The sequence below is a fragment of the Myotis davidii genome, unplaced genomic scaffold (genome assembly GCF_000327345.1).
Source record: "Myotis davidii unplaced genomic scaffold, ASM32734v1 scaffold875, whole genome shotgun sequence".
Classification (NCBI taxonomy): Eukaryota; Metazoa; Chordata; class Mammalia; order Chiroptera; family Vespertilionidae; genus Myotis; species Myotis davidii.
Genome location: NW_006286244.1, coordinates 1,117,199 through 1,144,017, shown reverse-complemented (window position 1 = coordinate 1,144,017; position 26,819 = coordinate 1,117,199). Strand labels below are relative to the sequence as shown.

Here is a 26,819-nt window from a genome sequence, read left to right as displayed (position 1 = left end):
CCTTTAAATGAAAATGAGAGGCCCAGTGCACGGATTCGTGCACTGCTGGGACATCTCGGCCTGGCCTCTGCTCACTCCCAATCAGGGACCCCTCGGGGGATGTCAGACTGCTAGTTTCAGCCCCATCCACCTCAGGCCAGGCCGAGGGACCCCACTGGTGCACACATCCATGCACCGGGCCTCTGGTATGCATATAAGATCTTTGGTTAATCTCTTCCCACTCTCCCCCCTTCCCTCTGAGATTTATCAGTCTGTTCCATGTTTCCATGCCGGCGTGTTGAGCATCTGCCCCCTGGTGGTCAAGTGCGTGTCATAGCTACCGGTCGAACGGTCGGTCACATAGGCTTTTATATATATAGATATTAAAAAGCCCAATATTATTTCGTGTTTCTCTGTCAGTGGATTCTTCTGGTGTATTGGGTGCTCTATTATGTCAAGGATGCTGCACCATGTGTAGGTGTGTGTAAGGGGAGTGTGGCCAACGGGGCCTAGAGCAGGGGAACAGGTGAGCTTTGGGGTCAGGCAGAGGAGAGTGGAAATCCCAGCCCAGCCCATGTTGTCCTGGCTTTCCGCCATTTCCCATTCTCAGCCTTGCTTCCTCCTCTGTCAGCGGACACACGCTAGTTAATATTTCGGCAGATGTGATTTGAGTACATTGCATACACCAAGCTAAGAGGCTGTTTCATGACTCTGTTCAACTTGAATTTATTTAGAACAAGCCTGTGGCTTCGCTTGGCTTTTTAAATACATTTTTATTGATTTCAGAGAAGAAAGGAGAGGAAGCTAGAACATCAGTGGTGAGAGAGGTCCATTGATTGGCTGCCTCCTGCACACCCCTCGCTGAGGAATATTCTACAGATAGGGGAATTGAGAGCCATTAAAGAACTCGTCTAAAGTTACCTATCTGCTCATTTAGGCAAAGACATGGGCTGAAAGACAGATTTCTTACCGCCACACAGGTCAAAGCATTGACTTCTAGCTTCTTAATCTGTGGGGGATGTCAGCTATCTCCCCAATCAGCAAACTACCTGTTATGTGTCCCAGATTGTGCTGAGGCTGCCCAAGAAGGCAGGCTTGTCTGGTGCCAAACAGATAGTCTGGAGATATCCTTCCTGGGTATGGTCAGTGTCAATGTCTTCTCTGGTCTGCAGGGCCCTGGAATGCGGTTGGATGCCTGTGCTGCTGGCCACCGTGCCCTGAGGCTTAGTGCTAATTGCAAGAGGAGAAGGTGGCTGCAGGCCTCTTTTCTTGTGTGGGTTGACTTCAAAACCCACCCAAACCCTGATAACCTCTTGCTCTGCAAAATCTCATCCAGGCATTCTTGACTTTGGAGTATAGACTCATTCGGATTTAAGATGTTTGCTGTTTGCACAAACTGGTATCAGGCAGTACCAAGAAAGCTCTTGGTTCCCGATTCTCATTGGATCAAAAAAAAAATCTAGAGATCACCCCAGCTTTCCAAAGGAAAACTATTTGAACCCAAATCAAAGTTGTGGGATGACCCACAGGATGTGTGTCGCAAGAGATCTTAGAGAGCCAGCACTTGGTATGTTTGCTACACGATGGGGAGTAATCATTGTGTGGGTTGTTCTCTCTTCATTCTAGATTTTGCCAAACTTTATTTGGTTTATTCCTTATCACTTTCTATCATGGCTTGTCTTCCTCTTGTTGGAATAAGCTCAGGTGCTTTTATACCCTGATCCATAATAATAATAAAAGCATAATATGCTAATTAGACCGGACAGCTGAACGACCTTCTGGACGACCTTCCAGACGAAGCCAGGGCTGCGAGGGCCGAGCCCCTTGCACGAATTCCGTGCGTCAGGCCTCTAGTAAAATATTCGTGCTCTCCTGTTACGTTCACATTAGATTGCTCTTGGCTGCTCTTTGCCTCTGTTGCTCCTCGATTGTACTGTATTCCACTGGATATCCTGCCCAGTGCTCGAAGATCTGTGTGCAAAACAGCAATTTCTACATCCTCTCCTTCTCTTCGGAATTCACCGGTCCCTAATCTCCAGAGCTGACTCTTCTTATCCTACCCTGCTCCTTGGATCTGGCCACGTACCCCTCTAATCTAAGATTCAGTTTCCAGCAAGGATGTGCGTGTGCCAAACCCTTTTGGAGGAGAGCGGTGCGCGCTTCTTGACTAGGTGGGGATTAGGAAACAAAACCCTTGGTGTGGTTCTGCATTTAAGACCAGGAGAAGGGTCCTTAGTGTCTTTCTTTAGTGCATGATTCTACCAGATCGTAAGAAACTGCAAGAACCTTCTAAGTTTTTGGTGTATTGGGTGTTGTAGGTATGATTTTATTTTCTTCCAGGGCCTAGTGTGGCACCTGTTCAAAGCAGATGCGTGATTGGCCATGTAGGATGCCAGGGCAGATAATGAGAAATTGTTTGCAACCACTGGAAAAGGACTTTGAACCGATAATGGTCTTAATTTCTTAGGAAATTATGTGAGAGGAAGGAAAAAGAATTAATTATCTTGTAGGATTAAACTCAGTAATGAAAAGTTGACAGGTATTTCATTCTTGAGCAAACATTTAAAAATGCTTTCCTAAGTGTCTTTTATAGCTATTACTAGAGGCCCAGTGCACAGATTCGTGCACCAGTGGGCTCCCTTAGCCTGGCCTGCGCCCTCTTGCGTCCGGGACCCCTTGGGGGATGTCGGACTGCCGGTTTTGGCCCCATCCCTGCAGGCCAGGCTGAGGGACCCCACCGGTGCATGAATCCCTGCGCTGGGCTCTAGCATGCATGTAAGATCTTTGGTTAATCTCTTCCTGCCCTCCTCACTCCCCTCTTCCCTCTGAGATTCATCAGTCTGTTCCATGTCTCCAAGCCTGTGTGTTGAACGTCTGCCTCCTGGTGGTCAGTGTGCATCATAGCTACTGGTCGGGCGGTTGAGTGGTTGCTTAGGTTTTTAAATATATAGATTATTGCAATGAAGACACTATTTGCTAGGTCTATTTCTAAGAGTGTCAAGCGCATTATCCTTCTGAATATCCACTACAGACTTTGAAGTAGATGCTGTCATTTATTTTTTAAAAAGAGAAAACTGAGGCTTTAGGGTGTTGGAGTAGCTTTTCCAGAAGCCCCCATCCAGGCCTAGGAATCAGAACCTGCATTAAAAAAAGATCCCAGATGACCGAAGTGCCTAGTAAAGTTGGAGAAACACTGCTTTATTTTACAGAGTTCTTGTTCATGATCCCTGCACAGCCCTGCCTCTCAGGGGAGTGTATGATAAACGCTTTGCTAAGAGGACTAGCTGACTCTGATGTGAATTCAGGTCATTGAAAATAGACTTTTTTCTTGGTTATATGTCCTAATTTTGTAGATTTCAAATTCGTTATTTTTACATTTTCCGTTTTTTCAGCTGAGGGTTCTGAGATCATCTTGGTTTTTTTTTATTGAAAGTATTACATCGGTCCTCCTTTTCCCCCATTAACCTCTGCCAGCCCACTCCTGTCTGGCCCCCCCGCCTCAGGCCCTCACCACCCCATTGTCCGTGTCCACGGGTTATGCATATGTGCATACAAGTTCATTGGTTGATCTCTTCCCACCCACCCTCCCCTGCCTGCCCTCTGAGGTTCAACAGTCTGTTCATGCTTCTATGACTCTGCGTCTATGAAGGACCACTTTTTAAATCTCAGGCTGCAAATGATCAAATGTGAAGTTGTTATTTTACAGAGACCCAACTGATTTCCTAAACTATTACAAATCTTACTTGTTGACTTACCCAGCTCTTAAGACTGGTAGAGTTTTATAATATATAACCGCAGAGCTCTTTTCAAACCCTTCTTGGATACTTTATATAATGACTTGATTTGTTCCTCGTTTAGGATTAAACAACTTGTTATTAAGCATACCGTTGGCGTTCAAATGGACATTTCCCCCTTTTCTTTCTTGAGCAGGTTGTCAAGTTATTAAGCAACAAAAGATCGCAAGCGGTTGGGATATTAATGTCTAGCCTTCACTTGGATATGAAAGACATACAACATGGTAAGTCTAAACATAAAAATTCAGCTTTTGAATATTACTGTGTGGGCTGAGGACTATGCTGTTTGGTGGTAAAATGATTTCAGACTTAGAGGTGCCGTGTATATTGAGGTTGGTATGTCTCCCCTAAGTGCTCCCAAACTTCCTCTCATGCTTGTTGCTAGAACATTTACTATTCATGTAACTTCTGTCTCAATGATTCTCATGAGACATGTCTAGTCTGCATTAATATACATTTATTTATTTATTTTTAATATACCTTTATTGATTTCAGAGAGGAAGGGAGAAGGAGAGAGAGAGAGAAACATCAGTGATGAGAGAGAATCATGGATCAGCTGCCTCCTGCACGCCCCCCAGTGGGAATCGAGCCTGCAACCCCTGGCATGTGCCCTGACTGGGAATGGAAACTTGACCTCTGGGTTCATAGGTCAACGCTCAACCACTGAGCCATGCCGGCTGGGCAATAAATATTTAAATTTTAATTCCTTAGAAGTACTAGCCTCACTGACCTCTTTAACGAATGAGATTATATCTGAGGTGTTACTTCTAGATGCCATTGTCAAAGAGTGAGTGGCTGATAAGCAGTGGTGAGAGGTGGGGACAGTGGGCGTGTCTCAGCCATTGAACATACCTGGAGAAGACAGTCCACAGGGGAGAAAAATAGGTTGAGACTTGAGTCTCAGGTATTGGATGAAGTAACCTACAAAAGAGGAAGTAAACCTAGGATTTTCTGATAGATCCATTTCAACCACTGTAAGAATTACAAGGAAGCTTTAAATATATATATATAATTGTTTTCAGAGAGGAAGGGAGAGATGGAAACATCCACCATGAGAGAGAATCATTCATTGGCTGCCTACCAGGAAGCTGGTTTGGATTGTTGTTGTTTTAGGACTGTTATGATGATTATAGATGATGCCCAGAAGCCTGGATTGCCATATAAAGGGATAAAATGAAAACTCAAAACTGATCATTTATCTCCGATGTCTTAAAAACACTGGAAGGGTGATGGGGCATGTGCTTCCGGTCCTCCTGTTCCCAGACCATGAGATGCTCGAAGAATCACTGAAGCAGATTACGATGGATAACATTTTAGGATAGAGAACTGGTCTCTCTCCTTTCAGTTATGTGGGACGACGTATGGGTCCACCACTGGGCTCTCCTACGCATCGAAAGATTGAATTATCTTTTCTAATAACCATCAAAGATAGTTTCAAAGGATTCTTGCCTACTTATATTATTGTTCGTGGTCAAGACACATGGAAACAGTAATATCAGGACCGCTTGTTATTTCTTTTATGTTGTTGTTTTAATTTATGTCTTTAACCAGGCTTCTACGACATTATTTACATTTGGAATCAGGGTGGTTTTTAACATTTTTCTAAGTGACTTTAGTGCCAATATTTTAATAATTGAATTCTACCCTCCAGTGCACAGGTATTCCTATGCCTTATCCTCCGATCACATCGGTGCCGAGAGATATTGCCCAAAGGTGAATAGAGGAATTAAATTTATATTCAGAATGTCCCTTAAGCTGCCCAGAGCCTTAGACTAGATTCAAAGCAGATTGAATTGTTCAATGGAATGCCAGTTTACCTATTAAAGAAATGTGGTTTCCAGTACAACACAGACCTTATAAATCATGGAAACGTTGAACCGGCTTCCTCGCCTGCCCCTCTGTGAATGCGGATTGGATTGTCTTTGTTTGGCTGAAACGATTGTGTGGAATAATTCATAAATAGCACCAGGTTGGCATGCCCCGTCAATTGATGAGTAACTCTTAATCACCATTTCAGTTTTATTAAACTGTTTTGATGGCGAGGAGACTTCCTCGAGCCGGAGTGTTGGGGGCAGTCGTCACAGAGCAGGACGCCAAGTCTGGCGCCAAGAAGTACTTGGCGTTTCAAACGCTGGCAGATGGAGCCCAGTTAAGTCATAGAAGGAAATCTGAAAATAATGACACGGTCTTTTCCTTCAGTCAAATATTCAAGCCGGACTGAGTTAATAATGAGAACCTTATGAACAAAAGGAGCCCGCCTCCCATCTGTGTCTGTGGTAAAGCCAGCGAGAGTTCATTGAAAAATTTGCTAGCTTAACATGCAACGCTAACAATAACATCGCATGGATGTCAGTCGTTTAAGGGTCACACTGAATTATGCATACACTTTATCCCATTAGGACGTAAAGTGATTGCTTGAGTCACTTTGAAATCCTGCACACGGTTTTCTAAAAAAAATAAAAATAAAAAAAAGGTTGCCTTAAAAGCTTGAAGAAGCAAGCAGTGTGCATTCAAGGGATAACGCCCTTGTTCTGCCTCAGTGTGTTGTCTGGAACTGTGGTTGACCTGCGTGACTCACCTGTGGCCTCCAGAATAGACCAAACTTGACTTCACTCAGGATATGTGCCCGGAGAGAAGTAGCCACAGAATGTAGCCAGGCCTCCAACATCATCTTACAGAAGAGCAAACCAAGACCATTTTTTTGGTGGTCAGGTGTCTTTGTCAAGGTCACGCAGCTCTTCAGTGGGACAGACCAGATGTGCACCCGGCCCCTTAACCAACCCGTCCTGTTCTTTGCACACAGATGAGCCACTTCCCCAAGGTTGTGTTTTTGCTACAGCATTGGTTTCTCTAAAACAGTGGTTCTCAACCTTCCTCATGCCGCAACCCTTTAGTACAGCTCCTCATGTTGTGGTGACCCCCAACCATAAAATTATTTTCGTTGCTACTTCATCACTGTAATTTTGCTACTGTTCTGAATCGTCATGTAAATATCTGATATGCAGGATATATTTTCATTGTGACAAATTGAACATCATTAAAGCATAGTGATGAATCACAAAAACAATTTGTAGTTATCTATGTGTTTTCCGATGGTCTTAGGTGACCCCTGTGAAAGGGTCGTTTGACCCCCAAAGGAGTCGTGACCCACAGATTGAGAACCGCTGCTCTAAAACAAGGCAAATGGAGTATTGTTAAGAGGAGTTAGTCTCTCTCTTTCTCTTCCTCCCCGTTAAAACTCTAGAAAAGCTTAGAGTCGAATTGACTTTATGATGCTTGTTTGTGGAAGTGCCCTGTTAGAGTCACTAGCCTGGAAGGCGTGGTTATATGAGCAAATCTGAGAAGTTGAGCCTGGCTACAGCTTGGACTCCGCTTTATCCACAAGGAGAGCGAGTTGTGTTGGAAACTTGCAGGGCCAAGGTCTCCCAGCTTTGTGGTCTCGTCATCACTGTCTCTGCGACATGGGTGTCAGCCTCACTCCATGGTCATCCCTGTTGGCTCTGAGCGGCACGTGACGGGCGCGGTGAGGAGGAGATTGGCTTTGTTGGTGAAATGAATCCTGGGCACAGACATGAGTAGAATCTAAGTACAGACATGGGCAGACGCTCGTATGTATGGCTTTGACGTTATTTTCCTGATCATGAAAACCAGTGTCTAGCTATGAGTGTAAAGTAGAAGAATACTTCTTTAAAAATTAACCTATACATACCCTTTCTGAACTATAGGAGCATTGGGGGTTGCTGGCAACTCTTCATCACTCATCATTAATGTCTCTAGCTCTCTCTCCCTCTCTCCCTTTCTCTCTGAAATCAATAAAAATATATTTTTTTAAATGACATCAGAGAAACCCTAATGTTTGCAACTCCTCCCCCGCCCCCTGGATTTAACTGCCCCTTCATTCCTCTGGACAATGAAACATGAAACTCATCTTTGCATGCATGTATACATCACAAGGGAAGAAAGAAAACCCTTCACTAACTGAACAGACGGCCACGTCTGACTTACACGCATCAAACAGTGCATTGCATTTTTTTTTGCACATATTAGCCACATGTTGAGTTAAGCAAACCACAGAATTATTCCAAGGGGATCATGCTGATTATCACGGCTGCTTGTTAGCTTTGTCAGATTTTGAAGTGTTTTGGAAAAGGAGTCCCGAGGCATGGGCTGGGAGTCAGTCATCTCTGTCCTACGACGAAAGGATTAACTGCAGCGGGTCCAGTTTCGGCGTGTGAGTGCTGATCATCTTAGCCATACGTTGTAAGTTCACCATGATGTGTTCTTTATTTCTTGATGCATTTTTCACTTCCAGGGACTGCACTGCTCGGCCCCTTCCCCTGCTTCAGCATGATCGCTGATATGTAAATGCTGAGGCAGAGGTTCTCAACCTTCCTCATGCCGCGACCCTTTAATACAGTTCCTCATGTTGTGGGGACCCCCAACCATAAAATTATTTTCGTGGCTACTTCATCACTGTCATGCTGCTACTGTTATGAATCGTCATGTAAATACCTGATAGGCAGGATGTATTTTCATTGTTACAAATTGAACATCATGAAGGCATAGTGATGAATCACAAAAACAATATGTAATTATAGATGTGTTTTCCGATGGTCTTAGGCGACCCCTGTGAAAGGGTTGTTCGACCCCCAAAGGGGTCGCGACCCACAAGTTGAGAACCGCTGTGCTAAGGTATAATATGCTAAGGAAGCTACTTAACTACTTGTTTAGATGAAGTACCTTCAAAAGAGAATTAAAAAAAACAAAACCCCAACCATAATTATAATCATCGTGTTTGTAAAGTCAGGCTTTCTGTTTTGGCTTTCCTTCCAAGTCAGACATGTTTGTATAGAATGACTCCCCCCAAAAAGTAGGATTATTATCTGGATGCGAGTCACTTTGGCATCAGACATGTGCAGATTCTGTACTGATGCAGCCATAGACCTGCTGGCATGAGCAGTGACATTGAACACGGCTGCCCTTCTAGAATATGTGTTAGGAAACAGTGGCGGATGGGACCCCCCGAGCCAGGGCCCTACTCCCAGGGAGACTCGCTGAGCTGTTTTACAAGAGCGTCAATGTTTACCTAAGCAAGAAGGTGAAGTCTCCTTTGCCCAATAAAGGACATTGCTCAGGACTGGTTTATGGAAAACACGCAGCAGACAGCGGACATTTTATACAAAGTACAGTGCGTTGTTTGAAACCCTTTGCCCATCTATACACTCCGCGTAACATAAACACTCCCTGGGAATATGCCAGCCTTTCTCTCTGCCCCCTTTGTTCCACACCCTAGATTTTGTCACCTGCCAAAGTCAAGTAACCCTTATCTAAACAGTGGAGATAAGCCCTGAGTTGTACCCGTTTGGTCAAATCAACAGAGCTCTCCCAAACCAGAAATGAAATACAATATCGCTAGATTAAACAGTCTACAATGGCAATCATGTTTGCATTTAAAGATTTTATTCCGTAAGGATCCCAGTCTTGGGCTCCATCCCCCACCCGCCCGCCTAGACAAGGAGGCGACGTACAGACTCAAACAAAATGCATTTGTTCTCTCACAGTTGAACTCGTACAGCTCTTATAAACAAGGCCCCTAGGTGTACGAAGCCTACTGACTTAATCAGTCACGGATGTCCCTTCCCTTGTATAAGCAAGTATGCTTGAGATGTACCAGTGGCGGGCGGGGATGAGATTGATTTTGTTTCCACCGTGAAAGCCTTTCTTTATAGAAATCCTGGTATTTGAGGACAGTGGGCGATGGACATCCTGGAGAGGAGAAGGAGGAGTTTTACTGCTTTTGGTTGTGGTGGTTCTGATGATTGGTCTCTGTGTTGGAGGCTTGGTGCAGAAGGCTTGATCCTTGGCCATCTTGGCCCAGAAGTGGGGTAGGCAGAGCTGATGAGAAACCAGGAGTCCCTGTCCCCGCCCCCACTCCATCGAGCTCTTTGACTTTGGGTTCAGTGGAGTATTATCTGGGTTCATTACTTGTTGGGCAGCCACCGAAGTCTTTATCTTTTGTTCTTACCTCATGGGTGACTCAATTTTCCAGCTTCTGGTCTAGAGTAGTAGTGGTCTGTCTGGCTGTGTGCTGGGCCCCAGGTTGGGGGAGAGGGCTGGCTAGAGGTGGGGGTTCTCTGGTCAACACGCAGTCTGCAGGGTATCCCCATTTTTAAAAATATATATTTTTGTTGACTTCAGAGAAGAAGGGAGAGGGAGAGAGAGATAGAAACATCAATGATGAGAGAGAATCGTGGATCGGCTACCTCCTGCACGCCCCACACTGGGGATCGAGCCCACAACCCGGGCATGTGCCCTGATTAGGAATCGAACCGTGACCTCCTGGTTCATAGATTGACTCTCAACCACCGAGCCACTCCAGCCAGGCGGTCCCCATGTTTTCAGTGCAGTGCTCTGGCCAACAACGGGGCTTGATGTTTCTTTGTCCAGAGACATTGTTTTAATTTCTCAAGAAAAGAAACCAGACAGAGCTGGGGAGGGCATTTTGGGAATGGAGAGGTAACTGACTGCTGGCACCTCCACCGCACCCCCTACCAGCACTGCCAGTCCTTGCCTTCCGGGTTGGTTCTGGGTGTTCCCACCGACAGCTGCGGATTCGTCATTTTAGGGCAGCAGAACCAGGTCCAACTAGCTGTCCTGCTTTGTGGCTGTCATCACCTCTTTTCTCTTTCAGTCCTTATGACTTCCGTTCTGCAAAAAAAAATCTCTTCACTATAGAGCTCCGGTAGAACTTGAGGAAAGAGCAGGACGGGATGCCTGCATGTGGTCGGGCATCTTCACCGAAGACGCGTCCCATCAAAATGCACGCATCACAGTTCAGAGCAGATGCAGCCACTTGAAAGGCAGGGGATGCTACCAGGATGTGGTCCATCTGTGGGTCACTCTGCTTTGAGGATGGGGTCCCACCTGCCGATTCCCTTCCCTGCGTCTCCCGCTTGCACCAACGCTGCATCCACTTGTAATTATTTGTTGATGTCTTTCTTCCTCACCTATTGTGGCCTGCTCTAGACAGGAGGGCATAAGCTCCATACCCCTATTCTATTTAGGAAGGAGAGAAATATTGTCAGAGAAATTGAATAGCAATTCATGGCTGTTTGTTCCATGGACGTCCCCCCAAAAGGTGCAATAGACATGAACTTAACCCATATCCTTTCCCCAACTTGGACGTATTCTGACAGGCTGCTTTCAGTTCCTTAAAGAGAGCTCTCAGATGACGTTTATTCTCTGCGGTCGGGATGTGATGACAAGCCTGGAAGTGCAGGGAATGAGAGAGGCTTCTGATCTCCGCTCCTTCAGATGAGTTTCTGCTCAAACAAAGGCCTTCGCTTCTCGGCAATTTGCAAGGCTCACTTCATCTTTGCTTCCCCTGTGGCTTCTGAGTCCCACGTGGTGCCTGGATGGTTTCTCTCCGCCTCTGCACTGTCCCCCACCCTGCCGATGAGGAGAGGGCATGAACTGGAGCTACTGGCTCATCTGTACTCATTTGGTGTTTAAGCATCTGCGGATGCGGTTCCCTTCCCATGGACCCAACCAAAATGAGCGTGGATGAGTTCACTGTGGGTGCTGGTTTAGCTCCCACGTTGCTATTGGCACAACTGAAACGCTCCTTGTTCCTTTTGCCAAGAATGTTTTCAACGTAGGGTGTCTAAAATCTCTCAAACAAGAAACTGATTTGGAGAGATAGTAGTAAGATTTTTAAAATATATTTTATTGACTGCAGAGAGGAAGGAAGAGGGAGCAAGAGACAGAAACATGAATGATGAGTGAGAATCATGGATTGGCTGCCTCCTGCACGCCCCACAGGTGGTGGAGATGGTTAGATATCGGGGCCCTCTGTGTACCACGGCCCTCCAGTGCTGGTTGCCAGGTGATGATGTGACACTGCATATTATTATCTTTGTGTTTTATGGTTTGAACCATGACGGTAGCTAGAGTGAAAGTATGGCATGCACATACCTTCCAGGGTGGCATGCACACAGCAAACACGCAGAAAATATGGGTTGTTATTATTATTATTATTATTATTATTATGGCCCCTTCAACTTTCATATATGAAAAATATCTTACTGCCCAGCGGCATGGTTCAGTGGTTGAGCATTAACCTATGAACCAGGAGGTCACGGTTCGATCCCTGGTCAGGGCACATGCCCGGGTTGTGGGCTTGATAACCAGTGTGAGGCATGCAGGAGGCAGCCAATCAGTGATTCTCTCTCATCATTGATGTTTCTCTCTCTCACTCCCTCTCCCTTCTCTGAATTCAATAAGAACGTATTTTTAAAAACGAGGTTTCATGGGTTAGAAACTTGTGGACTTGCTTAGGGCCGTATACCTATGGTTAGGACGAGATATCAATGGTCAGGACCATATGGCCTTTATTAAGATATTATTCAGTACCTGATACTGCATGAGTTTAAAAGATGAGAAACCTTTGTACAATCACAAGTAAGGCTTTGTGTGGGGAAAACCTGTAGGACTAATATTATGTTTTAGGATGATGGATGAAGTCAGAAGACAGTTGTATCTTTCATGAGTTTTGACTTGAGTATGAATAATTTCACTGTGTTTCTTTTACTTGTTTCGAAGATGAAATGATGCACAAAGTTGAGTACTAGCATCTCTTTCATAGTTTTCCCCATCAATCTTTTGCTAAGTCACCAGAGGAATGTAGAAATACCTCATTATTAGCTAATGAATTTTGAAGACCAACCCTTGGCTTCACCATAAGGTTGTGTCTTTTTTTTAGGGATAGACTCTGTACACCTCCAAAGGGAGTCATTTCGCACATGAACTTGCTATCTTTATTTGGGTTTTCTGCATTTTGATATATTATTTATAGCCACATTACTTCCATGAAAATCATTTGTTAATCCCTTTTATTTAATTTTTGAAATGTAGTCAAAGGTAGTTGGGGCAGTGCTTTTACTGATTTGAAACACAGTTTGTCCTATAAAGTTGCCCTCTGTAGTCTAAGGTCTGAAAAGTTTGGTCTGAGAGTCTTAAATTCTTAGATTGATATTTGAGGCCTAATATTTTTGGAAATGGAGATAGTGGAATAGTATTAGGATGGGAGTATCGTATTCTATTTGCTATGATATTCGTTGGTGAATCATGGGCCCTCTTCCCAGCTTCAAGCAGAAAAGCTAAATTATCTTGGTTAGAATGCCCATCCATCATATGCTACAGTTTCCTACTTGCCTTTCTTAATTCCTTCTTGGGATGTTGCCAGAATCAACAAGAAACTGTCCCGTGAGCTTTAAGCTTTGAGAGAAAAGACATTGTAAAATGCCTCCGTTATCAAGACAAATACACCTAGTTTGTGATTGTCCACTTTGTGATTTTCCTTCCAGAAATATTTAATTCTACAAGAGCTATGCCGGTTACTTGGCACAAATTGGATCAGGACCTCATTTCTAACTATTCTGTATGTGGGTAATACAGAATGCTTTGAACGAACCTGTGTCCAAACCGAGTTATACAACACCCGATTCCGAAACGCAATACAACTCTCAGGCCACAAAATGCATTTAAGAACATACTCCCACTTTTTGATGATCCATTCCACTTCTCCCTTGGATAAACATGGGTAGTTTGTATATTAAGTGTGGGTTTTAAAAAAATTTTTATTGATTAAGGTATTACCAATGTGTCTTTATCCCCCCATTGTCCCCTCATCCCCCCAAAGAGTGAATTTTTAAGGATGCATCTGTGCTCATCTCAATACCATAATCAAAGAATTGTTCTTTTATTAGAACAATTAAAAGAAGTGCCACAGGAAATGCACCTGTCGTTTCTACATCAAGCCCACCAGTTGAGGGACTGGAGTCAACCGTTTCCTGTGTTGGCAGAGAGAGCATTGATCAATGTAAAACGGGGATGTGACAGTAACAGGAGTGATCGGTCTGATTTTCTGCTGTGAAGCAAGTTTTTCAAATTCAAGCAGTTAGTCCTGGAAAGACACTCGCAGTTTAGCTTTGACTTTGGACTGGGCCGTATCCATGAGGGTTTGTATTTGTGGAGCAAGTGAGAGCTCAAACTTGTACCCCCCCCCGCCCCCCCATTGAAATCCCTTGAGCTTGGTCTTTGCAGTGGGGCTAATGAATGCATTGCAGTGAGCGCGCTACCCTCACTGACTGCTGGGCCATGAACACTATTCTGGTCACAACTGCTCAAGATGGCCAGACCTCACAGCCCTAGCCGGTTTGGCTCAGTGGATAGAGCATCGGCCCGTGGACTGAAGGGTTGTGGGTTTGACTCTGGTCAAGGGCACATACTTCGGTTGTAGGCTGGATCCCCAGCCCCAGTCGGGGCGTGTGCCAGAGGCAACCAATCCATGTGTCTCTCTCACATCGATGTTTCTCTCTCTCTCCATCTCTCCTCCTCCCTTCCACTCTTTCTAAAACTCAATGGAAAAGTATCCTCGGGCGAGGATTAACAACAACAGCAACAAAACACACACAAATAAATAAACAATTAATGAAAGAAGAAGAAAAAGTGGCCAGACATCTTTTCACAGCTGGCTGGTGGCATTTAAATTCTTTCTTTTTTCTTTCTTTTTTCTTTTTTTGCAGCTGTTGTGAACTTGGACAACTCTGTGGTTGACCTGGAGACCCTTCAAGCACTTTATGAGAATGTGAGTAATAGAAGGAATTGGAAGTGTGAGTATATAATACGTACACACTACTTGTCACTGTACGCCGCTAGGCTTGTTGCTTTAAGAAGGAAATCTGCCCTAGCCGGTTTGGCTCAGTGGATAGAGAGTCGGCCTGCGGACTGATGGGTCCCGGGTTCGATTCCCGGTCAGGGCACATGCCCAGGTTGCAGGCTCCATCCCTAGTAGGGGGCGTGCAGGAGGCAGCCCATCAATGATTCTCTCTCATCATGGATGTTTCTATCTCTCTCTCCCTCTCCCTTCCTCTCTGAAAACAATAAAAATATATTGAGAAGGAAATCTGATCTGGGTGCATTGTATGTATGTAAGTAAGTATAGGTTTGGCAAAATGCTTTCTAGAAACGCACGGAACAAGTGAGTTAGAAGCCAGTCTCTCTGGTAAGGGCCAGAAAAGTTGGGGTGCGAGATTTGCAGGCCAACTCCTTCACTTCCCCGGGTGGAAGCTGGGAGCTGGAATTTGCTGTCGGCTCATGGTGTGCCGAGCCGGGAGGGGGAGCTGTGACAAGTGCTTGTAGACTTGTCGCAACTGCTGCTCTGTTCTCGGCAGCCCCCAGGGGACCAGTGAATGTTGGTTCCCGTCAGCTCTCAGAGACAAGCAAGTTAGCAGCTAGATCCTTGGGTGTAGGAGACAGAAAAAATTGTAGTAGCTAGATGTGCAGTTCAAACTCTTCACTCCTCAGTGAGAAGCTGTATGTGAGGGAGAAGCTGTATATGAGGGAGAAGCTGGGTGTGAGGGAGAAGCTGGTTATAAAGGGACCCCTCCCAGTCGCATGGCCTGTGCCTGTGGTGGAGATTATGACAAGGGTCTGCCTCAGCTTTTCCTACAAGTTCCTTTTATTTTCTTTTTTTAAAAAAGTATATTTTTATTGATTTCAGAGAGGAAGGGAGAGGGAGAGAGAGATAAAAACATCAATGATGAGAATCATTGATCGCCTGCCTTCCGCACGCCCTCCATTGGGGATCGAGCCCGCAACCTGGGCATGTGTCCTTGACTGGAATCGAACCTGGGACCCTTCAGTCTGCAGGCCGGTGCTCTATCCACTGAGCCAAACCGGCTAGGGCTTGTCACTCTTTTTGATGTGCATCTTGCTCATGTGACAGCATCTGCAGAAGGGAAAAGTGGCCTGTACACACTTGGACTTGGCTTGGGTTCTCCTGGGAAATGTTTCAAAGTTCACTGTGTTGTCATAACTGTAATCAGTATGTTCAGGTCTGAAAGGTATCTGAGGGGAATCTTAATTTGGCCTTTATTGTTTACTAATGGCATTGAAGGGAACATTTAAATTTTGTCTAGAAAAATTTTATCTAGAAAAAAATGAACCAGAGTGTAGTGTTTAAACTCAGTTTGTTGTTATTAAATATATGAGGACTAATCTTATTTAGCATTCCACTGCTTATCCCGGAGGGAAAAATAACATAACTAACCTGAAACCTTTCCCATAAATACATGCTTTTTTTTTTTTTTTGCCAGATGCTTGCATGCATGTCATTGGACTGTTTGAAAGCAGTCGCATTTGATCTCTGGGTAACAGATGGAAGTATTTGCTACACAAACCTTATTTAGAATATCAACTTTTCCCCCTCCCCTAATTGCATATGTTTGGCAGCCGCCTTTCTCTTCTAGATGTGAATGAATGTGGGGCAGCCTCCAAATGTAAACACACCCTAATTTCAAAAAGCGCAACCCCGAGCTCCCGATTCCTGTTTCCTGAGGAGTTAAAACCCCGGTGAAACGACACAGTTACTAAATACACTACATTCTTCTGAGCTTTCAGAACCACAAATCTTTCCGGTTCTCGCAAGGTTATTGACTGTTACTGAGTTCACATAGTAAAGACTCTTTATAAGCAGTTTATAACATGTCCAGTTGATTCGTCATATCTTTTGCTTCTGATTTTTAATATACCTGTACTAGAGGCCCGGTGCACGAAATTCGTGCACGAATAGGCCTTCCTTCCCTCGGCTGCTGGCACCGGCTTCCCTCTGGCACCTGGGACCTGGGCTTCCCTCTGGCCACTGGTTTCACCTGGAAGGTCGTCTGGAAGGATGTTCGGAGGGACATCTGGTCTAATTAGCATATTACACCTTTATTATTATAGATTCTATATGGCAGGTGGCTCAGGCAGGCAGTTCTGGTCTCCCAGCTCAGTTTTGGTGAGGCGGCTCCAGCAGCTCTCTGCTACTCTGGGGTTATAGCTCAGGCTGGGGAAATGCAATCTTACGAGGAAGCTGCATGTGCCCTCCATGGAAACAGGTGAGGCTGGCTTAATTGGAGAAGAGGTCCTGTCCCAGTCCCTGATTGGTCAGTTTTCATGACAACGAGGGCTCCATAGTCTCACAGTTTGATTGGTCCAGAAGCAAGGTCCTTAGTGGTCAGAATGGAGTCACTCTGATTGGTCAGTGAAGATGCAAACGAGGATTCAGTTGCACAACTCTGATTGGACAGGGAAGGACAGTTGAAATAAGATCCTAGGAACTCTCTTAGAAGGGTTGGTTGACTCAGATGGCAGGAGCACAGTACAGCTTTTCACTGAAGCACGGAGCGCGGGAGAGACCCCTGGTTAGCCATGACTATGAGACTGTTGGTAAATGTGAACCCAAATAGCCACTCTGTCCACAGATGGGAAGATGCCTATGCCAAATTTCACACTTCCCTGAGAAATTCAGGTCCGACTACTGACCTAGCAAAGACCACGGGCCTGTCTTTACTATGTATTGACCTGAAACTAAGAGATATCCAAGATTTCTAGTATTTGGAAAGAGAGGAGGGGAGCAGCCAAAAGATCTATTGCTGTGTTCACATTCTTTCTGAAGTAGATGGAGACTAAATTCTTCGCAGATAAAAATGATTTGGGGAATGACTTTCATGTTTAGCTCCAGCTTTGAGCCCTGCTGCTATTTTTGTCCTTGGATTTTAGCTCTACATGCAAACCTTGTTGGGTAATGGAGACACTTGTTTGCTACTCCTTTTAACGGCGCTGCTTTTGGTCCCGAAGGAGGTCTCCCCTCAGAAGAACCTGAATTGCACGTCCTTGCGTGTGGCGTTGAATGGTCATCATCACCTTGTCTGTCCCTACCAGCCATTGTTTTTATATTAACTGTATTCTTCCGTGTTGTGCCTCTGGCTTCTTTGAGCACATTAGCACACTTTTTAGCTTGGTGGAGTTCAGAGAGTATTTCTTGGCCATTTGCTCTTTAATAACTATTCAGGTCTCGTGGGAGGACTGTCTCTCCTGACACGTGTGTACTAAACATTTCCCAGTAATTTTCCATGATGGCAGGCGAGCAGCAGAGAAATAGTGCAGTTGGCTAGTAACCATGGTAAATTATTCCATCCCGACACCATAAATGTTCAAGATACCTCCTGTAAATCCCTTTATTTTTTCTTTCTGCTGATGCTCTGGGAATGTACGTACGGCTAGGAATATTATAGTTCATGTAGAATACTTGTGTATGGTCATATTAGGTAGAGATTTCCAACGGTAGTAAATGTTGATGGTTTTATAAGTACAAGCCAAGAGCCGTGGTTTTTACTAAAGCTTGGGTCATGACTTGAAATTATGCACGAACAGTAATAACATTGGATGCTTTTGGCATATTAGCTTGAGAGGATAATTACCTTTCCTCCTGGAGGCCCATGATTGCGACAACTAAAATTTAATGTGCAATAAAGTTATTAAAGAAATAAATAGCCAAGTCTTTTTTAAGGATATAAAACGCCTATCAACCTTATTTAGGAGGCTGAATGATTCCAGATGGCATCTCATGAGTGTGTGGTTCTGAATTTCTTTGTGTTGACTTGCGTGTTTGCCAATATATGGTTAGGTGCTCAAGGTTTTAGGTCCCTGAAGAGCAGCTGTTCAGCCCTTAGACATACAACGTTAGATTGCTGTGCATGTGCCACTGCCATTTTGCGAATTCCCCTCAGTCCTGGGCATTTAAAGATATTCCAGTTATTCATTGTACCTGGAGAAGAAAGATCTGTGCGGTTATAGAATGTGAATCTATGGATCAGAAAAAATGTATCTCTTGAAAAGCTAGTTTTCAATATTAGAGGAAGTATGAGTCAACCAATAGTATGGAGACCAGCCAGAAACTCTTTAATGTGTAATGTTCAAAAGGATAATTTAAATTGTCCTTTAAATAATGCAAAAGCATTTCCCCTTACAGTTGCTGAGAGATTCCCAGTCCAATGCAATAAAAGCTATTTCATTCATAACATACCTGACATACAGTTCCCTGTTCCCCTCTCCCCAAGTCAAATGGTGGATGTCAAGTATCCAACTGAATAATTGCAGGCTGATGTCATTAGTGCTGCGATAGAATTGTGTGGAAAGAGCAGGAAAGTTGCTGAAGAGCCAACATTATTTGATCTTGCGGGAGCTAGGATAATCTTCATAGTTGGGCAATGTTTGGGGCTATTCTTACATGGTAAACGGTAGGTAACATGTTTGAGAGAAGAGTTGAAAACACGTTCCCAGAAGATGGAGCAGTTGGATCAAAGGCATAGATGTGAAAAACTAGAATGTATTTTGGGTGAGAAAGTCTGTTTCCGGAAAGTAGTACATAGGGGAATTGGATTTGGAGTTGGACAAGGGTAGATCAGATTATTATTTTTTTGTTATGGAGTGGTATGAGTTCCTTATGTATTTTGAATATCAACTCCTATTTGGATATATTCTTTGTGAATATACAGGGGTGGGAAAAAGTAGGTTTACAGTTGTTCATATGGAAAATAATACAATAATAAATAAATAATACAAGAAATAAACTCTGTTTCGTCTACTCATAACTATAGACCTGCTTTTGCCTACCCACTATTCTCCCATTCACTTGGTTGTATTTTTGTTTCATTGGCTGTATTTTCCTTTGCTGTACAGAAGCATTTTAGTTTGATGATGTTCCATTAGTAGACCATCTCAAACACCACTGAGAATAACCAGTTTGACTAGTTTCCATGCACTCTCACTGTGAACAAACAATGAATCTCTAATTCAGTGTTTCAGTATTTTTATAAAAAATATTTAGCCATAGCAATTGTTTAGCACAATTAGATGAAAACTCTTACTTGTAGAATTTCTGCACCTGAATTTCCCATGGAAATCTCAGTCTGAATGAGGAAAAGAAACATGTTTGCCAGAGGGACCCACAGGAGTCTCTCCTTGGGAACTGGGTCCTGACAGCCAGGACACAGGCTCTCCAGGCCTTTTGGGTCATACAGGGACAGTCCTGCTCCTCTCAAGAAATAAACTACATTACACAAACAAAATGGACTATTTGATGGTTCGGCTGCTTTGAAAATACTATGTTTTCACTGCTTTTATATCCAAACTAAAGGCCCAGTGCACAAAATTCATGCACAGGCAGGGTCCCTAGGCCTGGCCCGCGATCAGGGCTGATCTATGAGGCGACCAGTGGGGCGATCGAGGTACTCCCACTGGCACCCGCCTTGGCTGGCCTGGGGCCTGTGGGCTGGGGGCAGCTCCTGCATTGAGCGTCTGCCCCCTGGTGGTCAGTGCCCGTCATAGTGACCAATTGTTCTGCCGATCACTCCGCTGTTCTGTCTATTTGCATATTAGGCTTGTATTATATAGGATCTAGTTTTGCTGTACTAAGATCACCCTTATCTAAGGGACTCAGTTGACCCGATCTTGTCTTTTGATTTGCAGAGAGCACAGTCGGATGAACTGGAAAAAATTGAAAAGCACGGCCGGTCCTCCAAAGACAAGGAAAGTGCCAAGTCCCTGGACAAGCCCGAACAGTAAGCATCTCTTAGGACCGTGCAGCGGGCATCCAGGCCTGGGCGGGTGCACTCCCTTTGGAAAATGCAGGATCTTCTGTTCATCGTTGTTATGCGTGATATGAGCTTGGACACCTGTTTCTCTGAGTTACATCTTGCCCTCTGTACGTGGCTTTCTTCCCGTAGGTTCCTGTATGAGCTGTCACTGATCCCCAACTTTTCCGAGCGGGTCTTTTGCATCCTGTTCCAGTCCACGTTTTCGGAAAGCATTTGCTCGATCCGTCGCAAACTTCAGCTGCTGCAGAAGTTGTGTGAGGTGCGTTGTGGTGCGTGGAGAGCGGGCGCTGGGATTCTGATGATTAGTTGTGTTCAGGCACGTTCACATTTCAGAAGAGTTTGATTTATTCTAAGAACTCCACAAATTTGAAGTTTAGCCGGCCCACGGAAGAGAGCGTGTTATATCTGAGCTTTGAGAACAAAAGCTAAAGTGCACCTAGGACCACAATGCTTGAATGTGGCCATTGCTAATCTTTCTTCTTTTTTAAAAATGTTTTTATTAATTTCAGAGAGGAAGGGAGAGGGAAAGAAAGACAGAAACATCCATCATGAGAGAGACTCATGGATCGGCTGCCTCCTGCACCGCCCCCTACTGGGGACCAAGCCCACAACTCAGGCATGTGCCTTTGACTGGAATTGAACCTGGGACCCTTCAGTCCACAGGCCGATGCGCTATCCACTGAGCCAAACCGGGTAGGGCCAGAATCATTACTTTTCACGGCCCTCAAATACATCGAGCTCCCTATTAAATGTTATTTGAAGGCATTTTATGCACTTTCTGTCGTGTTTGGAAGGGTCCCTCAATAACACGTGATTGATTCCAACCAAAGGATTTAGGATCAGCGGTACGACTCAACAGAAGGTCAAAAGTCTTCTGAAAACAAAGAATACGTTTTGGGCAGAAATTAGCAATATGAACATTTGAAACAGTTTGTCACAAACCGATAGTACCAATTGTTGTGGTTGAAAAGTGGTCATAAGGTCTTAAAGGCACGTTTTCAGAGGATGGGACATGCAAAATCAGGTTCAATGATGAGTTTTGGAAGACATGAGTATGGGTTTTTCAGGGATAAACCTAAATTTGGACATTAATCCTTGGAACTATGTTTCAGTTTCCCGCCCCTATGCCATACGTTTGTGTTGCTGCTGGGGTGGGTACCATTAGGCTGGCAGCAAGGGCATTATTTTGTAGTAGCTGTCACCGTGTAGCCATATTTGTTTCACAGAAATGGCCTAGATTTCTTCCTCTTGGAGACACTCCTCTTCAAATATGATAACGGCCAATAATAAAGTTTGGATGTCACCCCAAATGATTGGGGTCAGATGACTATCTGCCACTGACTTAAGAAAATTCAAGCAAAACTTAGTATCAGAGAGAAATGCTTCTTCATTCTGCTTACAGACTTTGAAAAATGGCCCCGGGGTTATGCAGGTGCTGGGTTTGGTGCTGGCCTTCGGCAACTACATGAATGGAGGGAACAAGACTCGGGGACAGGCCGACGGGTTTGGGTTAGACATTCTTCCGAAGCTGAAAGACGTCAAAAGCAGTGTAAGTATTTTGTGTGAATGAATGTAGGCAAATTGAGGATCGGAGTGTGTGTGTGTGTGTGTTTTACAATATATTTTTATTGATTTCAGAGAGGAAGGGAGAGGGAGAGAGAGAGAGAAACATCCATGATGAGAGAGAATCATTGATTGGCTGCCTTCTGCATGCCCCACACTAGGATCGAGCCCACAACCAGGGCATGTGACCTGACCCCCGTGACCTCCAGCTTCATAGGTTGACTGAGCCATGCCCACTGAGCTGGTTAGTAGGTAGACTACAAGGCAGTTGTATAAATGTTTCTTTAAGTTCCAAGGTTAAACGTTTCTTTATGGTTCTGAACTAAAGAAAAGTAATGGCCACCCCATATTTGTGATTTAGTGAATGACAATGTTGCCTGTAGTTTTGAGTGCTGTGCCTAAGGAATAAGCAGACAATATTTTAAAATAAGTATTTTTTCACTCTACCATGTCTGCTAATATTTTATCTCTGTGGACTCTGAGGATTAATTAATAAATTCGACAGTTTATCTATTACCTTCTTCTTTCCTTCCATTTTAAGCAAAATGAAGATGAGGGAAAGTAGTTTGTAAAGAAAATGCAAAAAAAATTTTTTTTAAAAAATTAGTGCCTCCCCATGTTCCAGAAAAGAGGTGAAAGGCTGTTTTGTGAAGACTATTGGATATGAAACAATTTTACATTTTTTACTGTAGATCTATATACATTGCATCATTTACAGCTGAGTGGATATGAGTTCCTCAATCTCATTGGCTGCCGTAAAAATTTGTAGTATGTATTTGCATTTTTAAAGCTCCCGATTACTTGAAATAATGCTTAATTTTTTTATGTTCCCAATCTATATAGTATTAGCTAGACCATCAAACTTACTCCTGGCCCAAATGTGTAGAAATGCTAGCAATATTCATCATCTCAGTGAAGATAGTAGTTATCCCCCTTAATAAAACCCATAAAAATTAATGAACTAATTTTCTGACAGAGGAAAGTAAAAATAGGAAAGTATTTATAGTTGAGACTCCACCCTTAAACAGCTGTGCTTGGCATTTGGAGCTTAGATGTGAGCGCTAGGGAAAATAAGATCTTCTATGCCATTCAACTCCTTAGTTCTAGTCACTCAAATAATTTGAAATAGAGAATTTCATATTTCATTCTAAACGTTCTCCCCTATATATGCTGATTTCCTGGGATTTCTTTTATTTAACACTATATTTAATCATTTAAATATATATATGCATTTTACTTACTTTGGTCTTTCTGCCTAGGACAACAGCAGAAGCCTTTTGTCATATATCGTTTCCTATTATCTTCGAAATTTTGATGAGGTAAGACAGTTTTTTGCATATAGGTGTTTTTTTTTTGACGGGGGGAGGGGGTTAGTCTTTGTCGTAAAGGACTTGGCACTGTTTGTTTTTGCGGTTTTGCCATCCCTGCTGTCGTGTGATTGTTATCGATCTCAGTGCTGATTGGTTAAAACCGATGTGTTTCTGGCTGATGAATTAGGACGCCGGGAAAGAGCAGTGTGTTTTTCCGTTACCCGAACCCCAGGACCTGTTTCAGGCTTCGCAGATGAAGTTTGAGGATTTTCAAAAAGATCTCAGAAAACTAAAGAAGGACCTCAAAGGTAACGGAGCGTCTTAAAGAAACTCATGTTTGTTAGTCATGCTTTTTTTTTTTAAATTGAGAAGCTAGACTTTTTGATGTCCTTGAACAAAAAACCTTTTGGAGCCTCGTAGAACTGAAAATTGTTTAGTATGGCTAAAGAAAAAAAAATTTTTTTTTAACCAATCATCTTACTGTTTTGTTGTTTCAAAAGCTGGTTATTTGAATAGTAATCTCTTTCATCAGGAGCAAATTTGTCTTGTGTTTACAGCCAAGAACATTTGTGTGTTTTATCTTGTCATTGTTGAAAGATGACCAGGCCCTCCCTACCCTCCCTTCATACACTTGCCCAAGACTTTGTAGCTTGTGAACTTTCTTGGGGACAAAACATCTTCTTTCACATATGTGGTCAAACAGCACACGTGTGTATGTCTTGTTGTTAGTTTGCGAAGCCTTATATCATTTTGAAGAGTCTGAAATTCATCAGATTTCTACCTTAAGAGTAATATTTACACAAAAGTAAACAGTGTACCCTTTTAAAAATTACGTTGTGGTTAAAATCTCTTTTATTCCCTGGTCATGAGGTTTCTTATTGTTATGGAGCTGCGAACACCTCCGCTAGCCAAGCCTCTATCTCACTCTATCGGGAGTGAGTAAATGTACGTGAATTTTCTTTTCTTTTTTAAAAAAATATCTATTTTATTGATTTTTCACAAAGAGGAAGGGAGAGGGACAGAGAGTTAGAAACATCAATGAGAGAGAAACATCGATCAGCTGCCTCCTGCACACTCCCCACTGGGTATGTGCCCGCAACCAAGGTACATGCCCTTGGCCGGAATTGAACTAGGGACCCTGGAGTCTGCAGGCCGATGTTCTATCCACTGATCCAAACCGGCTAGGGCAGTGAATTTTCATTGGATGTGTAACTACAGGAAAAAAACAGGCGTGGTTACCCCTGTCCAAAAACCACTCAGATGATGTGATTTTTAAAAGAGATTCTACCCAGTTTGGTAATGCTTATCCAAACTGATTTAAAATGAAATGTATGGGGTCATATATATTCTGGTCGCTGATGCTTTTATGTGGATTAAAATCCACACAATAACATTGCATAATTGGCTTGCAGTTTCTAAACACTCAGCACCCCTTATTATGAGCCTGACGCAGATTGGGCATTTGTGGGTGCATTGGGTACCCTCAAATATGGGTATTCATTTATTGAACCCAAGAATGACAAGTTTGTTTAAAATAAATAAATAAAATTATGTTATGTTTGTATAACCCTATGTTATGATGTATTTAAGTATGACTTTTAAAAACATTAAAAGACAAACCATATATAGTATTTATCTTCCTTCAAAATTATGCCAGGTATATCGGTTTACAGGTTTGCTTATTAATATCTCCCTCTCTCAGTGCCAGGGGCATTTCTGGGGGATCAGAAAAATACTTTATACTTTTATTAACAACTCAGTCTTGCAAAGTAGGACTTCATAGTTTACAGGGGAGTGGAGAAAGGAGAGGAGTGGTGATTGTATTTCTAGGGAACGTACGTTTGCTTATGATGGGAATGATACCTCACTTATTTTTCATGTCTACATGCTTTCTTCCTGTAGTTATTAAATATACAGGTAGCCATGAAAATTGCAAGTTCTCACAAGACTTAGAGCTAGACAGGGAGAACTCACAGACACCAGATAGTGGGCTTGAAGAGGACCAGTAGCCACTGCCATTGTCCTACTTCCTCTTGCACATCTGTCTTCTCCAGCGATGGGGTGGCTCCAGTTGAAACATTGATGGAGCATCTTAGCAAGGTTTGAGCACCTTAGAGGATTAAGAAGGTAATGATTTTCACTCAAAGGGTTTACTCCTTATCTGTAACTAGACGCTCGGTGCACAAAATTCGTGCAAGGGGCTTGGCCGTTGCAGCCCCACCCTGACCCCTGACCCCCATCCCACTGGTCAGTCCGGAAGGTTGTCCCGAATCCAGTCTAATTAGCATATTAGCTCTTTATTATATAGGATAAGGCCAACTGCTCAGAAAGGTGTATTTCCTCAGTGAGAACCTAGAGCATTTGACCATGATAGTGTTTTCTCAAGTTCGGGCCTAGTGTGTGAACATGGGGGGCCCTAGAAAGGGAGGGCTTTCACCACCAAATCAATCTGAGGATGCACCGTGTTCACTGAAAGAAGGGTTAGCAGCACTTCTCGGGTTTGTTTGCCCACAGAGCACCTTTTTATTTTGTTTTTTCACAGAATAGCTGATAGGTCCTCTGGTCGGTGGAATGAATACATTTTAAGAAACACAGGCCTCGCCCGAACAGAGTGGCTCAGGGGTTGAGCATCGACCTATGAGCCAGGAGGTCACGGTTTGATTCCTAGTCAGGGCACATGCCCGGATTGTGGGCTTGATCCCCAGTGTGGGGTGTGCAAGAAGCAGCTGATCCATGATTCACTCTCATCATTGATGTTTCTATTCCTCTCTCCCTCTTCCTCTTCTCTGAAGAAGAAAGAAAGAAAGAAAGAAAGAAAGAAAGAAAGGAAGGAAGAAAAGAAAAGAGAAGGAGAGAAGGGAGGAAGGGAGAGAGCAGCGCAGGCCTGGCTCTGTGTTAGTGACAGAAGCAGGGCGTTTCCGCTGAGGAGCTGCAGGGAAGGGGGGGAAATGAAGCTACAGTCCATGAAATAATGCAATCGTGTCTTCTGTGCTTGTACAATGAGAACGGCTTGAGCCATTTACAAGGATGTCAAACACTGAGATCTCCTTTAACATATATATATATACATACATATTTTGCTTTTCCAAAATTTGAGCTTTTGTATAGAAAAAAAAAGACGTTTTACAACAAGGAAGGGGATCTTCTGAGCTCAACCTGAATGAAATGTAATTTCCAGGAAGGACTCGGCATGCGTGCACCATTTCATACCAACGAGGCATAAAATAAGAACCCCCTCATGCCCCTCTTTGGAACAAGATGGGTATAAATAGATGTGATTTGTGCATTCATCTGACTAAATGGGAGTCAGATGGGAGGTTATTGGGTTAGGTTTTTTGGATATAATTAGTTTAAAATAATGCCTTTTTTGATAAAGGGAGCCTATTAAAACTTATTCCTTCTAAGTGGTTAAATTAGGTGATTCATTTAAAGAAGATTCAAATATCCCGTCCACCTTTTGCCAGAAGCGAGTTGTTTTAAGAAGGAGTTTAAAAATGCAATAATATTTGTAAAGAATGTATCCTGATCGTGTCCATCTAATAAATGTCCAATAAATACCGTCTATTCATCAAGGGAAAAATAGAATAAATAGTGTGAGGATAAAGGCAAGAAATAGAATAGAATTGCCCTAACCAGTTTGACTCAGTGGATAGAGCGTTGGCCTGTGGACTCAAGGGTCCCAGGATCGA

General features: G+C 43.5%; 1 protein-coding gene across 1 annotated transcript in view; it reads left to right on the top strand.

Annotated features, from left to right (window-relative positions):
- The window catches only part of FMN2 (formin 2), a 99,581-nt gene that overhangs the window by 12,270 nt on the left and 60,492 nt on the right, over window positions 1-26,819 (top strand). The window contains exons 4-10 of the mRNA XM_006757663.2: window positions 3,910-3,997; window positions 14,360-14,421; window positions 20,130-20,221; window positions 20,387-20,516; window positions 21,660-21,806; window positions 23,080-23,139; window positions 23,318-23,438. Coding sequence (XP_006757726.1) covers window positions 3,910-3,997; window positions 14,360-14,421; window positions 20,130-20,221; window positions 20,387-20,516; window positions 21,660-21,806; window positions 23,080-23,139; window positions 23,318-23,438 — 700 coding nt within the window. The remainder of the gene's footprint in view (window positions 1-3,909; window positions 3,998-14,359; window positions 14,422-20,129; window positions 20,222-20,386; window positions 20,517-21,659; window positions 21,807-23,079; window positions 23,140-23,317; window positions 23,439-26,819) is intronic.